Source organism: Bombus vancouverensis, unplaced genomic scaffold (assembly GCF_051014615.1).
Source record: "Bombus vancouverensis nearcticus unplaced genomic scaffold, iyBomVanc1_principal scaffold0030, whole genome shotgun sequence".
Taxonomy (NCBI): Eukaryota; Metazoa; Arthropoda; class Insecta; order Hymenoptera; family Apidae; genus Bombus; species Bombus vancouverensis.
In genome coordinates, this window is record NW_027468921.1 from 682,308 (window position 1) to 700,903 (window position 18,596).

Genomic DNA, 18,596 nt, shown 5'->3' on the forward strand with positions numbered 1-18,596 from the left:
TGAGAAGTACGTATATGCTTGCTTATGGGAACTATGTTTGGTTAATCAATAGAGCCATTCTTTTGAGAAATTGAATCTAGAAGAATTCGACGATATTTTGCCTTGTTTCAATGGTACATCATTTTAAAGAAACGCCTGCGATTATAGTATATAATTGCACATAGGTATATGCAAAATTGCATTTTCAAAAAATTAAATCAAAAATATAGATTTGTTAAAGATCTTTCCTTTTTAATCAAATTCGTCCAACAACCCCATTCTCGTCAAACATAAAATGAACGGTGCCTTTCTCAAAGAAACAAGAAGAAAATTGCTGTCGTTCTAAAGTTCTTCTCCATTGCTAAACTACCGTTCGTGTTTCTAGTTACACTCCAATTATTCGATTGTAAGAAGCAAGCAATCCCTCCATCCAAGGGCTAGATATAGTTTCTCGAGTAGTTCTCTTCAATACCGTTATATCGATGAACTCTTTTTGAATAAAGTTCACATTTATAAAGCAAACACAAGAAAATACGACAGGACAATTGTAATCGATAAATAACATTTTATTAGGATATTATAAGAAGCTAAGATATCGAGTTCTAATTGTGAATATCAAGCGCTCGTCGTTAGAGGAGATTACCAATATTTTCTTCCTTAACAGTATTAATTACGAAGTTTCGATACCGTTTATGACATTAAGATCTCTTGATAAAGTTGTATCGTTAAAATCTTACTGTTCCTAGGGAAAATATATAGTTAATATATATAGTCAAATATATGTCGGAGATGAAAGGAAAGCCGAAGCCCTTCCTTGGAAATTTTGGGAACATCCTCTAGTACCTTAGCCTAGATTTTATTATAGTTGTAATTGCTTAAGATTTGTAATAAGCGAGATTGGGTTCGAGGTGACAATCGGTCGCTGAACGTAGCCACGGTCACGGGATGGATGTTTTATCTAACGGAGGTCTGGAGTGGTTGTATGTGTTTTCCGAGAAATGTGGTTGTGGCGGCATGCGGCCTCGAGAGCGGGCCGAGCCACGTGTGATGTTGCCTCGGAGGTGCCGATGCAATGGGACATACATTGTATTTAGTAATCAAAACTCCAGGCAGAAACTGCCTAGCAACGGCGTTTGGAACTTTCTCGATGCTTCCAACGAGTGTGCCTAGCAACGGCGTTTGGAACCTTCTCGATGCTTCCAAACGGGTATAGAAAACAAAATGCAATCGTACAGGGAGAAAAATCTCCACGAGGCTGGCATTCTTGCGATTGCCTTGGAGAGTGATACATCGAGCATTTTCGACGATCGCATTTGCGTCTAAGTTAGTTTCGCTTAGTAAGGAGTTATCCCGGTGACCGTGGATTCGTTTGAACTCAAACATTGCTAATAGTATTATTTAATTTAATTATTCGTAGATCGTATTATTCATTAGGCTTAGTGTTTGTTAGACTTATTATTAGTTGTACTTATTATTTGTTAAGCTTAGTGATAGACCTGTATATACGTGTAAATAAAATCTCGGCTTTGTGAAACGATGGCTAGTCCACATGAAGAGTCGTCGCGCGCCCAAAATTCGAATCGTGATCCGACATATATATTCAGATTTCACCATCACATAAACGGTGCTATTGGAAACGTTTCACAATGGACGTCTTACAAGCGCCTGCGATGTCCGTCATATGTAAAGCTATACCACTGAATCACGGCCGCCATTTAGTGATTAAGGTCGATCACTTAGAGCTGTTAATCCGACATAATGGCGAGCAATACACGGAAGACATTATTGGAAACACAGTTACAGTTCAATTTCATTGAGCTTATTTGCAAATAAATGTGTACAATATATTTTAGAGGTTTTAAATATTATTGCTGACTAAACTTCGCGTCTGCGCATCATCTTTCTTTAACTTTTTTTGCATTTTCTTATCGACGCATGAAGACGAAATGCGTAAATTTTATTATTTATTTAAACATTACTATATTGTGCTCAAAGTAGCGGAATATCGTTTTATTATCAATATATGAAGAACTAAAAGAATTAAAAAAGAATTAAAAAAATATGTAGTTCAATCAATACTTCGTGTATTTTTCTATCTCCACAAGACAATATCCGGACCAGTTACGCTTACAGTATCAACAAAGATTTGTCCAGCCATACGGAATAAGTCGTACTCAGTAGTTTAAAAGTATTAACCGCACGAACTCCAGAAACACTTTTGAAGTAACTTTCGAACCAATAAATCCCGGAACTAAGAACTGTCATATTTCGTCTCTATTTATCGAATATTGTTAGAAAATGCAAAAAAAAGAAGTTAAATAGAAAAAGTACTTGGAAACTTAAAAGAAAAAATCTCGAAAAATCTCTTAATACTTTTTACTGTCGTCTTGAGACGCACCATATGTTAAGCTTCTTCGTAGTTACAACTTTTACCGCAGATGTAACGAACTGACAAATGCTTCGAATGGCGCGCGCGCGTCGACGCCTACACTTTAATTTTAAATAAATGTTTTTAAATAAATGTTTAAAATAATACATTAAATGTATTAACTTTGTTGCGCAGTTTCATTTAATTTCTTACGATATGGAGGGTTTAATTACGTTTAAGATATCTATTTGAATCTTTTAAATTCGAAGTTTTTTAAAAAATTACCTTAAACTTTATAAAATTAAATCGTCTTTCCACTTTGTTGTATCATAAAACAGTTACTTAAATTCAAACCTTACCCTCGTCTTAAAATATTCTATATTTTCCTCGTCTTAAAAAATCTCCCTACAGAAAGAATAAAGAAGAATAAATTCCCATACGTTAAATTTCGCGTGATTGATGGAATACATAACGATAACGAGAACTAACTAGCGACAACAAGCAACCATTAGCAAGGACAACTGGCGACTATAACTGTCGTCTCTATGATGTATGGCGACTAAGGAGAACAGCCAGCAACTACGGATTACATGTAACAACCAACTGCCCCACTTCTAAAAGGCAACTAACTTGCAAACCCTTTGATGGTTTCTGTAGCGTGATATACCCCTTGAACGTGGTTAAAGAATGTGGTCGCCGCTGGACGGCGGTTTGACAGCAGAGCGATCTCGTCAATTCAAAGCTTGACATTACAAACTACCGAGAATCATTAGGCTCGTTATCGAGCATCTAGCTTTCAGAAGGTGCTTTATCATATGATATGACTTCACGATATTTTTATAGCAAGAAGAATGGCCAACCTCTAACAAAACAAATTTTTACTAAGTGCTGCATGTGAGCTGCAGGCCGGCCTACTAGGGAAATTTGACGAATGAATAAACTAAAATATATACGAATATATTCGTTATATCATAAAATGCCCGCATTATGTTCTCTAACACCATAGAGGAAACTAAATTTATATATTAAAAAATTGGAATACCTGTTATAAGAGAGTTAATTAAATTCTAACCTATCGATGACTCCATAAAAACCTTTATTTCCTAAAAATGTATATCTTCCAAATTCTCCTTAGAAAGTATCATAGAGGAAATATGAAACCTGAAAAGTACATCACGCTGATACCTCGATCAACCCTCGTGCTTCGCAGTCCATGTGTCCGAGCGATGAATTCCCTCCAAACAAGGAAAAACCAAAGGGAGGTCTTCTTCGAAGGACGTGAGAGGGTAAGGGAAGCAACGGGAACGATGATCACGCGATATACTGGCGGCGTACGTATAGAACGGCTGTTGCGAGAGAGTTCGCAAGAAACAAGAAGAAAAAAGGAATCGTAGGCCGACGCGACTATACGCTGTCGACGGACAAACAGCGACTGAGCCTAACTGAAACGAACTCTGTCGCAGTATGAGCACGGGCTACGTTCGCGGGTCGATCGAACACGTTCTGCGTCTCTCCTCGGCACCGGCGTCAAAACCACCCCCGACGAGCGCAACGCACTGGTGCACATGCAATATTAACCACTGGTCTTTCCTTTTTCGCGCGATATTATATCAGCACCTATGATACCATTTCAAAGACCGCAATCAAAACATTAAATACCGCATTAAAGCCATACAATAATTCGCAATATTCATTCGTAAACGTTATTGTATATGTACTTAATTAATCGTTATTATGTTTCGAATGATTTACTACCTCGTATTCCATAAGCAGATATATGGTTCATTTTCACCTCAAGTACGATATAATTTCTAACAAATGTTTATAATTCACAATGTAAAATATTTATAATTCATTGGAAATATTTTTCTATCACGGTATAGTGGTCAAATTTCACATAAATCACAAACATATGGTAGTCAGAAGCTATACTCACGACATGACAAATCATGAAGATGTCATGAAAAATGGCGTCCGTCCATATATATTCAAACGCAACGAACAAGTTCGAACTTTTCGAGAACAAACGATTTGTTCGATAACATCTGTCGCGAGCTTCTCTTCCTTTAACGATAACAATTGACAACTAAAGCTCGAGAGGCTCGTAAGGATGAACAGCGACGAGTATCTAGAAGCTATGTACTCACCTGGGCAAGGAGACTCCAACACCAAGGACGTTGGAAGTTTCGAGAAGCGAAGATGGAAACTGAAGTAGCACGTCAGGTCAACTCCGGCGAAAACTGCTAAAGAAAGAAAAATCCAACTAATTTGTTTCCAACGATAAAATGAAATTAATTTGTTTCACAAATTATTAACTGGATATTATTCAAAAATTATTCAAAATTCGCTTGATTGATTCACGACCCGGGACATTTGGGTCATACCATTTTGGTAATGGACGAAAATGGCAGAAGGAAGAACGACCGTTTTTTTCATATTTCTCTTTCCCCGGGAAACGATGGAATGCCCGAGCACCTTGTTTCATTTCTTCTCGACATCAATTTCAATCTTTTTAAACGAAATATAATCTGAACGATGAAAAGTTCATTCAAATAATGCTCCGCGCCAGACACTCACGAAAATTAAGAAGAAACACGGAAAATTCGCGAATAAAACGGATTTCTTTGTCCCAGTGAGATAATAAACCTCGTTCACGTATTGGTTTTTAAAATCAATATATCCACCAATGTGCACTCGTTTAACAAGGGTGATGGAACGTGCCAAAAATCTCTCAAGAGGGTCTTGGCAACGGAAGAGTCGAAAACGTCACAATTATGAATGAAAAATTCGAATAGTTGCTGATTTTACAGTCGAAACCGATAAAGAACTCCAGATATTCCCCCAATTAATTTACAATAAATTCGCGAAAATGATCGATTGCTGACGTCATTGTATTCTAGAAAGATTGTAAAACGATAAGAATTTATTGAAAAAACTTATATTCGATGATAACACTTCTAATAAGAGTACTAAGAGGAGCGATTCTGTACTCACCTTCCTGCCTCGAAGTACCGAACGCAATTAACCGTCCGCCCAGGATGGAACCGTTCGGAACTTTTGTAAGTCACTGCACGGCCGCTGCTTATGGTGGAAATGTAATAGATATAAGTACAGAGCGCGTGAGCGAACTAAAAACGCGATAGAGAAGTAGAGAGAGGATGTTCCGTCCTTGTCTAATGACGCGCACTTGTACAGGAAATATGTAACAGGGGTATACGAGCAGCGTCAGTGTCCACTAGTGTGCATGCCTGATTAAACAAGAACAGGAAGTATCTATACATGGTGTTCTCTTTCTATTTCCACGTTGCATCCATCTTACTATACAGTACACACACTCAGCTATTCTATCATTATATTTGTGCGTTGCTTATGTGTGAACCAAACATTTCCATGGCAACAAATCGTTTGTCTCTTGTTTGATGCTCGGTTTTCAACGGAGTTGAAAGAATTTTTTAAGAGAAACGTAATGGACGGGTTGTTTTTAAAGTAATAAACGGAAATTCTCGTATCCATTGAGAAACGATAGGCGATTTGAAAGTGTCACTATGAACGGTGATTTATCGATGCAAGGTAGTATGAATAAGATATTTTATAATCTGCGAAAAAAGGTAAGGAATATTCTAGATTTTAGATTTTAGAATTTCCACGTCACAGACGAGTGTGTTTTGTTATTTGATTTGTAATATTGCTGCAGTTCTCTTAATAGCTGTTCGTTTCATGCGATACTCGCACATAGTATCTATGACTTTTGCTTCTAACAATTTTTATAATTAGGCTGTATCAAATATTTTTAACGTTCGTGTTTCATGAAAAATCATGTGTAACTCGTTGAATTCGCAAATGTAACAAAAAATTACATGAAAAAACTTATTATTGTAATGAAAAAATAATTATATTAGGAGGAGAGTCGTATTTCGGAACGTCATCGGAACATATTATACCTTGTATGTGATTATTTGGAACACAATGGGTGAGTATATTATAATTAAAATATATTCCTAGTTCCAATTCTCTTGAATAGTGTCAGTGACCAATCGAAATAGAAATCAGTGGACATCGTGGAAAGAGAAGGCGAAACCAAATTTGAAAATTCGACATCGGTAATTCAGTAGTTAAGAATAACTCAATCGATAATGTAGATTAACTAGTTATAAACAAATATATGAAATATAAATTCAAATTATTCTTATCCATCTAAAAATTGGAAATTAAAGAGCAGAAGACAAGAAATTATCTTCGAGGATTTATATAGTAAATACATTCTTTTGCCTGTCTTACCTAGAGATAAAACAGTTGTTTGATGGTTATCTTATAGTGTTCAGTCATTGCGAAAAATATTTTTAATCGGTTAAAAACTATAATTAATTAAAAACTACATTTCTTTAGGTATATAGACATTAGCGATGTATTATTCCGGGAAGCTCGTCTATCTCCCGAACATCGGGTCTGCGACAACATCGATTTGGAAATTATCGTTGCAGAGTATGAAAATTATTACAAGATGAAATTTCAAAAATATCCCATATTGTGTAAGAAAATAACTGGAAGGGAAATGACGAGGGAAGTGACAAATGCAAGCAAAACGTAAGAATTTAAATTATTTAACGATATTAAACGGTATTCAACGTATCGTATTCAACGTATCGTATTCAACGTATCGTATTCAACGTATCGTATTACAATATGATCCAGTGTTTGTAGAAGTATTGAGACAAAAGCCAAATCTGTTAGTAAAGAAGCGAGAAGTGAGCCTGTGAAAGAGACGAATCTACAGCAGAAGATAACTGATGACAATACGAATCATATTAATCTCGCAATGACAGTGACGTCACTATTCCCCAATGAGAGTGATGGACGTTCATCAGAAGAGCTATTTAACGTCCCAATGGAACAATCCATGCAATCGAAGATATTGAAATGCATTGAAAAGCTTTATTCAGATAATCCGGAATTACGAAAGATTGCTGAGGACATCTCATGCGTAAGTTATTTTCGATTAATATACGTATCGTAAAGCTTTTAAACGATAAAATTCCCGTCGATAAACCGTCCAACGTATATCGACGATGACGTGATTTCAGTAACGCTTCAAATATCAAATTACGTAACGTTTACTTAATATAGAGAAGACGCCATTTTATCTTTGTATCGTCACAGGAGATCATAGTAAACAAATTAAATGTACATTGGGATGACGTTATAGGCCTAGAAGAATGTAAAACCGCTGTTAAGGAGGCCATTGTGTATCCCCTTGAGTATCCTATCTTTTTTGATGGCCCGTTTTCCCCCTGGAAAGGTATTTTGCTGTACGGCCCACCTGGTACAGGTAAGATACTCGCATTCTTTTCATTTCTGTACGTGTTTACAAGAAATATACAAAACAGGGAAAACGATGTTAGCGAAGGCAGTCGCGACAGAATGCCATTGCACCTTTTTTAACATAACTGCCAGCTCATTGGTCAGCAAATGGAGAGGCGATTCCGAGAAGTATATACGTGTAAGTTGCTTTGTCTATGTAAGTTTCTTTGTTCCTTTGTCTATGAAGGAGAGATTCTAGGTATAAAAAGATTTGATTTTATTTTTCGTCATTTATATATAAATAGAATAGTTGTTTGGAAAACGAAATGTTATCATATTCGTGATGAGGCAATGAATTTAAGGAATTTCGAATATAATATTTAATGAATAATACATTTGTTAAACTGAACAGGTTTTATTTGAACTTGCCTATAGTCATTCGCCTACAATTATTTTTATCGACGAGATTGACTGGATCGCCACAAATAAAGGAGACTGTATATTGTCTGAACCTGCAAAGAGATTCAGATCAGAACTTCTTTCTAGATTGGATGGATTAGCGTCTAATGAGAATTCTAATGTAGTTCTTCTGGCTACAACTAATTCCCCTTGGTACGTATATCACGTTATTTCAATGTTTTCTAAGTAGAAAATATCGTAATATTTCTCCAAATTCCAAATATGTTATTGTGTTGTTTGAAGTATTCCTTCATTATTATTAGTATAATAGAACGATAATATTTATTGTAAATATGTTATTAGGGGCATTGATGCAGCTTTACTCAGGCGTCTCGAAAAGCAAATATACGTATCATTACCCAATGAAGTTGCTCGACTTGGTATATTCAAATTGTACCTTAGCAACCACTTATTAGAAAATACAGATATTGTAAACCACATAGTAAAATGTACTGAAAGATATTCTTGTGCAGATATAAAATTGCTTTGTAAGCAAGCGTGGCTACTAGAAATAAGCCCGATATGGAGGAGACTTGAAAAGAAAGAAACACCTGTTACCACTTTGAAATATGAATGAAAAAGTTATGAAATATTAGCAAAATTGTTTAAAAAAATGTCACCTACAGTTATGCAAATAGATAAATATGATACGTGGAACAAATAAATACGCAATCGTAAGGACAGATATTGAAAAATATAAATAAATGGATTATCGTTCGAGAAATCATTCGCATGTGTGTGCATGTGTGTATGCGCGCGTGTGTATGCGCGCATGGGTGTGCGCGCATGTGTGTCATGTGTGTCATGTGTGTGCGTGTGTGTGCGCGCACGCGCTATAGGCTAAGTTTAAAATGTTCGGTTGTATTATATCCTTGTATTATATATGTCGGAGATGAAAGGAAAACCGGAGCCTTCCCTTTGCAATTTTGAGGAAGCCTTCTAATGCTTTAGCCTAGATTTTATCATAACTGTAATTAAGCAATTGTCATTTGTAATTGTTTGATATTTGTGAAAGCGAAAGTGGGTTCGAGGTGACAACTGGTCGCCGAACGTAGCCACGGTCACGGGATAAACGTTTTGCCTGACGAAGGTGTGGATCGGTTGTATTGTTCTCCCTAGAAATCACATAGAATTGTACTTTAGAGATGTCGATATAATGGGACACACGTTGTATTAGGAATCAATCTCCAGACAGAAACTGCCTAGTAACGGCGTTTGAATCTTTCTCGATGTTTCCAAAGAGTATACAACAAACTTTTGACAGAAATTGCCTAGCAACAACGATTGGAACCTTCTCGATGTTTCCAGCGAGCATATAACAAACAAATGCAGTCGTATAGCGAAAAAGATTTTCATCAGATATTCATTCGTGTGATCGCCTTGGAAAGTGATACATCGAGCAATTTACCGAGTGTCTCAGCAATTGTATTTTGTGTTTAAAATTATTCTACACATAGTAAAGAGTTATCCCGTTGACGGTGGATTCGTTTGAACCCCGGAACATTGTTAATAGCGTTAATTAAATTCATTATTCGTGAAACCTATCAATCGTTAATCTCATTATACGTTAAATTCATTATTCGTAAGACATATTATTCATTCCTCTTATTGTTCGTTAAACTTATTAATCTTTAATCTAATTATTAGTTAAACTTATCGTTTGTTAATCTTATTATTTATTAAACTCATTATTCATAATATTTTGTAAAATCTTGTTTATTCGCGTAAATATATTCTCTGTTTCGAAAAACAATGGCTAATTCAAACAAAGGATCATTACGCGCCTTAAATCCTAATTATAACCCGACATATATATGTGAGTGTATTTTATCAAAAATATGTTTTTTAGTTTTTCTTATCTTAGTAATTATTTTTAAAAAAATAAAGTCTTATATGAAAATAAAGCTGTTCTTTATTTCAAATAATTGAAGTAAATAAATACAATGAGTTTTATATTTTATATTATCTTATATTAATATCTTATATTTATCTTATATCTTATTATAATATCTTATTTTAATATCTTATATTATCGTTATATTGTTATTGAAAAAATTGATATAATCAACAGTTCTTCCTGTTCTCTTGATTGTTTCTTGCTTGTTTCAAACCATGATAATAACCTACAAAAGAAATAACATAGTCCATTGAAAATTTAATATACAATAAAATACTTATGTGAAATAATTACCTGTGTGAAAACCACTAATATACCATGACATCAACATACTTGAAAGTGCGTCTGTATCATTATCTGGTAATCTAGTACATTTTATTAAAATTTCGTATTTTTTTTCCAAATAAAATGTTAAACTTATTCCAAATTACTTATTAATATTAGAAGTATTCAGCATTCCATTAGAATTTTTAAATTGTACTTACTTGGCCATTAATTGTGGTGGTAAAGGAGGTGCAGGTGGCATTATATCAGTCATCGAATTGAAAGATGGTCCCGGTATGAAGCGATGTTTATACGCATTTGCTTCTTCAGAGTCACAATCCATTTTTTCTACATTATATTTTTTCGAATTTACATTTGTAGAAAAATTAGTCTCACAAGTCTCATCGTTCTCTTCATTGAATTTCTCTTCCAAAGCTTTCTTTTGTTGTGCTATTTGACTTTGCAAACCTTCTGATTCTAAAAGAGAACTCAACTCGACTTTCTCTGTATTACCATAGCCTAAACACAGAGTAAAAGAAATTTTTGTCATTTAATAGAATGACTGAGTGCCATTCAGTTACCGTCCTTACAGGCAATGTATTAGAATTTCCCGTGCATAAATGTATATGTATAAATGTTTGCCTTGATATATGTAGTAATAATCACTCGTCTAATGAGGAGAATTATATTCCAAGCAGCTAATAATGAACAATAAGTAACATGCATGTTTATGGTTCATGACCCTATATTCCACTATATCATCTATGGGTCTCCCCATAGACATTGACAGGTACTCCTGCCCAGTTAAGGACCTGCTGAATGACACTGTGATAGACTATGCGAAAGCCTTTACTTCATATATATATGTATTTTTAGTACATTTCTTAATTGACATAACCATCATGCTAAAGGTATTACCTACAAATTTTACAACACACGTGCCATTGTTTTCGTAAATTTTTTATATTATAGCTTCATAAATTTCTCCATCCTCTGAGTATATTGCACGACAAGGTGCTCCTATGATCCATTTCTATAGAGAAAAGATGTGTATACAAATAAATATAAGTAAATAGCAAAATAAAATAATTTGCTTCTTAATCAATATATTTAATAATATTCTGTATCAAATTTGTAATATTCTATCAAAATCACAACCTTGTGTAATTTACTTGCGTGTTTAGGCTGCTTAAGATTTTGTAGGTTTTCTTTCGGTTGAGAATTTCCAACATCCATTCCCATTCGCTTGATAACTTCTTCTTTTGCTAAATTTATTGCTTTATCATATGCTTCTATTAATGCACTATCATCCCAAACATTATCATTGGCTGTGTCTGTATCCTTTTGAGATAGCAAATTATATGTTATTAATATTGATACAAGTATTTTATTATCAAACTATTGCAAATTATCATATATGTCATTTTTCAAAAATTGACTAAAAGGTAATGGATACTGTTAATTACTATTATGCTAAGATCTTGTACTAAAATAATGTTAAAACCATTACGTTTCCATTACCATACATACGTTTCCATTTCCTCGTATAAAAAGAACATTCATATCATCTGCCATTTTAAAATAACATCATTTAAATATTGAATTTGCTTCTGAAATATTAATTTGTCTCATTTCTTTAACTCTAACACATTGTAAACAATGATGACATTATACCAACTATAATACTAAAAATCTATTCCCCATTCATTCGAAAGATTATTTTTTGAAGCAAGGTTAACATTGAATGTTCCCAGACTTCAATAACTGTATTTTACTTTCTTTACAATATCTAACAATATATTAGAATACTATAAAAAAATATTGTATGCACAAAAAACTGTTTATAGCGAAATAGCAAAAGAATTAATCACATATTATAACTAAAACGAGATTGTTAAGTAGATTATATTATACTGCATATGCGTTAGTGTTTCAGCTGGTAAATATAGTTTTTATATCTGAAGATAAATAAGATTTAATTCTATAAAATTGCATAATGAATTATACATCTATCTATTACTATTCGTATTTCCCCTTAGTTGTATGTTGTCAATAGCATCAATCACGAACATATAAATAAATATAGAAGAAACCGTTCGGAAATGGAAAGGGAAAAATGAACATGGAAGACAAGAAAGTTTTCTTCAGGTTTAGCGTATGCGTGATACGCTTTGAATGTCTCAGATAAAGATAAAGATACTCTGCTCATTTCTATTTGTTCCGCAGAACGAGAAATTTGTTGTCTTTCATATTGGTTTTTACGATTCAATTTTTGGGCAGTTTTCCCTAGCGAGTGTCGGTCCCTGTTTGATATAACCAGACCGTAATTTATACAGATATGTATTATAGATATATATTTGTAAAACTGAAATCAGATGAAATAAATGTTGCCTGAGGTTTTAAACGTTTAATAAAAACAATATTTCATTTGGAAAAAATGTAAGATATGTAAAATTACACATTGATCATTTTGCTGGTCTTGTATCATAAAACGTGTGGCCCGAAGAGCACGTGTCCGGTAGAGATACGTCACTTGCGTTAGGAATCGTTTTATAACCTATCACAGTAAAGGAACGTCCCAGTATAGCAGCCGAAGAATGCCGTGAAAGTTTCTGTACAAAGTACAATTGATCTACAATTGATATTTTCCGCAATATCTGGTGTTCGGTCAGGGTGTCCCATACTCATGATATTTATGACAGTGGAATGGCGTTAGTAAATCAATTACAAAAATTTTCGAGATCAATTCTCGGTATTGCATCAAATTATTCAAAATATACAAGCAACACAACGTTGCCCTTTTTGCAGGCAACAAGAGGAATATCGACCACGCAACCACTTTCAGAAAAACAAGAGTAAGTGATACAAATTTTCTTGTGCTTTCCTTCTTTTTTTAATAGAATTTCAGTACTTACCTTCCAATATAAAATTGGTGTCAAAATAATAATGCTAATAATAATGTCTAAGAAATTTTTCTCTTTGTAGGAGTACAACATCTAGAAAAATAACATAGTATTAATAGAATAGTATTAATAAGAACAACATTGACAGTGAACAACTAAAAATATAACACTGTTATAAATATATGATATACGAATTTTATTTATGTATTATTAAGACAAGTATATCTTATTTTTAAATTATTTCTATTATCATAAGTGATACATATAATTAAGGTATAATTAAGAGAAGATTAATTGAAGAAACACAAAAAATAAAGAAAATAATTATATTGAGATAATTTTTATCTTTCATAAATATTATTTTCAGAGTAAATATAACGTTTGTTAAAGCAAGTGGAGAGAGAATCAAAGCAAAGGGAAAGTTGGAGATACTATATTAGGCATAGTAGTAAATAATGAAATTGATTTAGATGGATATGGTATGTTTTAAAGAAGCATAATTTACTTAATTTAAAATAAATAATTTTGAGGTAGAAAATATTTGAAAATTTTCATTTTTATCAAGTTTAATATTCTTATTATTTTTAACTTTTGATACTTTATTATATAAGTATGTTGTAATATTAAAATATAATTGATATAGGTGCTTGTGAAGGAACATTAACTTGTAGTACGTGCCATTTAATATTTTCGAAAGAAGTTTATGATGCACTTCCTGACAAACCAACAGATGAAGAATTAGACATGTTGGATTGAGCATATGAATTAACAGATACGTTAGTTCATAATAATCAGTATCAAATCATTCACATTATTAATTCTATTACCTTTTAATATTTTATAAAGTGAATTTTTCTATTTAAATTTATGTAAAAACAGGTTAGTATTGGGTATTTCGAAATCTGCATCTCAATGTAGAATTTCAAATCGCTGTCTCTGAATACTACGAAACTGAAATTATAATAAATTTTCATAGTTTTTTATTTATGACCCTATAATCATTACAAATCTATGTTGGAATTAGCATATTTACAATGTTGATTTTCAAATGGATAAATAGAAATCTTATTGTGTATTAGTATTAATTTGTATAGCAATAAATATATTTATTGACATATTCAGTTATATAATATTTAATTTCAGGTCACGGCTAGGCTGTCAAATAGTAATGTCTAAGGAACTAGATGGAATTGAGGTAAGAGTTACATCAACAATTAATGATGCAAGAGCATAACTGAAATTATCTATAGGTTTTTGAAAATTTGTATACAATGTTATACATCTCTTGTTAAAAAACCCCTGTTATAATTATTAAAATATTGGTATTAAAAAAATATAATAAAGAATCTTGTGTTTAAATGTGAAGCTTATATATATATACATATGTTATAGTATAATTGCAATTTTGATATTTGTACATTGCCATTGTAAAAAGCCTATCCAATTATGAAGAAAATATATCTTTTATTTTTAATATACAGGGTGTCAATTTTAAAACGTTCATCTAAATTATTTTCGTTACTATTAAAGATAAGAAGAAATTACTAAGGAAGACTTAAATGGTTTTAAGATGTGTACTTGGTTATGATAAAAAAGACTCTTGTGGAATAAATTTTGCAACTTCTGAAAGATTAGATAAAAGCTTAGAACCTAAAAAATAATTTGAAATTAATTTCGTTTAGATATACTGTTTGATTTCTTAGCTGTGGGCAAGTTTAAAAGATCATCAAACTCATGGTCAACAAAACAACAGAAATGTACATGCAATGCTTTTTCGTTTCACAACAAGTTATCTGACACTATCATCATTTTCGTGGCACATGCAACATTATCGATTCAGTATAGTAATGTTTTGGATTAAAACAAATGTCTCGACATTGGGGCAAAATATTTCAACCTTTAAGGACTAAAATTAAAACTTATGAGTTGGTTTATAATTTTAATAGATTTTATTAATATTGTGTTTACTGGTTTATTAATTACAAGAAAGTTTGTAAAAGACTGAAGCTTTACGTAAAAAGTACAAATATTCTTTCAACAAAATTAGTCAAATCACATCATTATTTATACATATTGTATATAAATAAAATATGCGGATATATTACTTTACCCTAGAATTAAAATTCAATAATATTGAGGAATCTTATTTATTCAGATTTTGTACATTATCGCTTCTAACTTCGGATAATAGAACAACAAATTAAATATTTTTAAACAAAAGACTTTGTTCCTTTGTTTGATTTCCCTTGCTCGCGTTTCTTAACTACTTAGATATAAAATACTTACGTTTTCGAAAATTCATACTTCACAAGCTACTAAACGCTTTATCTGTTCAGAATAATTTATTGTTTTCTTAACTAGGTACATACCAAATACATCTATTAAGTTGGTATTTCTCATAATTACCAGTACATAAAGCTAAAACACTTTTATACTATGCTTGTTATACATGGATCTAACAAATAATTTAACTTGTGTATTGTCGTTTGTATATTTTGTTACGTGTAAAATATTCTATTTCTACACTACTTACAAGTTCGATAAAGTGTACATTACACATCGTGAAATTTACATATTTTCACTTGGTTACCCTGCACAATTCGAATATAATTCAGAACGTATGTGCTATATTTATATATTCTGCATTTGTTTTGTATATTATGTACACTGATCTGATCTTTGTAAACACGAGTTTTACGATATTAATGAGAAATTTGCCAATTTAATGGAAGTTGTTAATTTTTTCTGGCACGTTTCACGTTAGCAGACATTTTTCTTAAGTTACAGTCGAAAAGTGTTTTTATGTAAAAGAATAGGAATGATCAAGTTATTTTAAGATGACAAGATATTTCACGTTTTCTATTTAAATATAGCGTTAAATTTTAATTCCGTCAATTCGTATATACTCATACATCGAATTTCCTTTTCTCATGTCATTTCTTTTCTTTCATTTCACATTTAATTACAAAGATAAAGTGTAAGTACGTTCCTCATAAAATTAATATCAAATGTCGCAAAATATACAAAAGTAAACTAAGAAGAGGGGTACATATTATTACACAAACTGTCGTTCATATTGCACATGTACATATGCAGTATAAAAACAATACTTTTTAGTTTTTAATCTCTTGTTTAAATAATCCTAATATCTAAATTTGTATCGGTCATTGATTCGATATAACTGCGTTTATTGGAAGTAATTAAGCTATAGCCTGCGCACAAGAGAAGAAGGAACAAACACGTATAGTATACACGCTTAAATAACAAAATTAAGTCAGTTTACGTTCAATGTGAACTTGATCAAAGTTCCAGTCTCGAATTATAGAGTTTCTTACTATCAGTTTACAAAATTCGATATTACGATTATGTACCGTATTTGAAAAACATAAAATGCTTTGTTCAATTTTAAATAAAACTAATATTTACCAAAGCGAATACGAAAAAAATGTTATCATCAAACTCAATTTTCAATTATCAAACTTAATCCAGCACAAATACAAATGTTATTCGTGCTTTTTTACTTTTACTACTTTTCAACTCTCTATAGTTCGAGATTTGAGTTCCGCTAACTTTCTTTCTACTGCGCATGCGCAACAGGAAAACTTGAATTACACGTAATAGTCAAAAATTCGACTAGTCAAAAAATCTTATCCTTTCGTGGCAGCGAAAGTAACCTAGGACTAGAGGTTCCATAACATTAATAATAATAAGGCAATAATATTAATATTAATAATAATGTAATCAAGTACTACTAACAATATTAATAATAATAATAATAGTGTGGTAATGGCAAGATACAGGCGGGTATAAATTAATCATTCCTTTCGTAATATCTACGACGTCTTCGGGATATTCTTTAGAAATTACTTTATTTCTGGTCAATATTCATTAACGAGCAACTTTTCTCTCTGTTTCTTATCACGATCTTTTTCACTTCATCACAATTGTACCGTTAGAAATTATTCAAAACATTGTTAAAATGTCCATGAAATATATGCAATTGCCGTATTGAATAAGCGAGTAATGAAGTTGCTGTTTCACTGAATAAAAGTGAAATCTCCAATGCGTGTGCTCAAGTATATAAGTTAAAAAAAGATTGGTACATCAATGCCTATTATTCTTAATCAATATTCATCATTTAACAATTAGGACCGAATTTTTACAAACCAACTCTAAACCACGACCCAATTTACAAATAAAAAGATCGATGTGTAAATTAACTATCAACTATTAATCTCCAATCCTATGTGAAGATATAATGTTCGGACCAAATTTCTAAACTAACGTGGACAATTCATGCGGACTATTGGTGGTTGCTGCGCTACTTAGATCCAATGTGGCAGCCGGAAGACCAGGACTGACGCTGCCGGTTGCTTCCCGTGGCAAATGCTGCGATCTATTTAGCTTATTTCCAGGACTCGGTGGCGATCTATCTGCTGATGTATCCGGTGGCGTAACCACGTTTCTGTGTCCGCTCACGTTCTGATGATTGTGCGTCGCCGCGATCGGAGCTGGCGATGAGAGCAACAAGGGCGGTGGGGACATTGACACGTGTCGATGATGATGATGCTGATGATAGTGTTGGTACTGTGCAGCTCGGCCGTGCATTGCGTGGCTGGTATTTAGTTGGTTCGTCACGGGCCCGACTTTCGTTGGGCAGCCAGCATGGTGGATGGTTAACGGGCCACGTAGTTGTTGTTGCTGTTGTAGCTGGGGCTGGTTCTGGTGCTGTTGCAGCTGCTGCTGACGCTGCAGCTGTACCGCCGCTTCGCACTGTTCGCGCGCTAACGCCTTCACGGCATTCGTCTTCTCCTACGAAATAAGAATGATAGGTTAGGTTGTAGTCAGGGGCCATAACAAATTAAAAAAGTTATAATATAAGAATTTACATTTTAGTTGAAATGATTCTAGTTACGAATAAGTATTAAAGATGATTCAAATCTTTTTCGTTACCGATAACCATGGTGAAAACTCTTTTGGATTACTTTCAGCCATTGTCAATCTTATTGTCAATACTACATGCTTGAAGTAGAAGGAGGGGTACAGAGAAAAAGACTTTTTCTCAGCAAATATAATCGTTACTCAATTATTTTGTTCAACAGTTTTACAAATCTCCTAAAAATAAACGAGAATACGAAAATACACTGAATATCGTGTGTATGGTTATTTATAAAATCCCCTTGAAATAGTTGCGATCGCGGATCACATAAACAAACGAACCTGTCATTCTACAGAGTATCTTTTTCGGTGAAATTATGCAAACGTAAATGTAACTTCGGTAGAACTCCTCGAGAACTTGTAAGCTTATATGACTCTGACCCAACCAGTCCATTCTAAAGTGTATAATTTATAAAAGGGGATTATATTAATACGCGGAGGATGTGGTAGGTGGTAAGTTTTGCATATGAATGTTTGTTGATACAACGAA

At 33.0% G+C, this 18,596-nt stretch overlaps 1 protein-coding gene and 1 pseudogene across 2 annotated transcripts; one reads left to right on the top strand and one right to left on the bottom strand.

Annotated features, from left to right (window-relative positions):
• Positions 1-6,727: 6,727 nt before the first annotated feature.
• Positions 6,728-14,644, top strand: LOC117165069 (katanin p60 ATPase-containing subunit A-like 2). Its single transcript, XM_076626791.1, has 11 exons — positions 6,728-6,931; positions 7,049-7,328; positions 7,505-7,673; positions 7,732-7,844; positions 8,058-8,257; positions 8,408-12,976; positions 13,074-13,120; positions 13,251-13,441; positions 13,536-13,647; positions 13,812-14,047; positions 14,312-14,644. The coding sequence occupies exons 1-6, from the start codon at positions 6,849-6,851 to the stop codon at positions 8,679-8,681; spliced, it is 1,119 nt and encodes a 372-aa protein (XP_076482906.1). The 5' UTR covers positions 6,728-6,848; the 3' UTR covers positions 8,682-12,976; positions 13,074-13,120; positions 13,251-13,441; positions 13,536-13,647; positions 13,812-14,047; positions 14,312-14,644.
• Positions 10,053-15,556, bottom strand: LOC117164956 (survival motor neuron protein-like; annotated as a pseudogene). Its single transcript, XR_013061049.1, has 7 exons — positions 15,455-15,556; positions 13,181-13,261; positions 11,424-11,606; positions 11,184-11,298; positions 10,487-10,784; positions 10,296-10,366; positions 10,053-10,227 (listed from the first exon to the last, which is right to left on the bottom strand). The product of XR_013061049.1 is annotated as a survival motor neuron protein-like (transcript).
• Between the last annotated feature and the right edge of the window lie 3,040 nt (positions 15,557-18,596).

Excerpts from the sequence above, each read along its gene's own strand:
- LOC117165069 (XM_076626791.1), top strand. The coding sequence starts at position 6,849 with ATGAAATTTCAAAAATATCCCATATTGTGTAAGAAAATAACTGGAAGG. Across the intron at positions 6,932-7,048 it reads GTGACAAATGCAAGCAAAAC|AAGTATTGAGACAAAAGCCA; the intron begins GTAAGAATTTAA and ends CAGTGTTTGTAG. Across the intron at positions 7,674-7,731 it reads GTACGGCCCACCTGGTACAG|GGAAAACGATGTTAGCGAAG; the intron begins GTAAGATACTCG and ends TATACAAAACAG.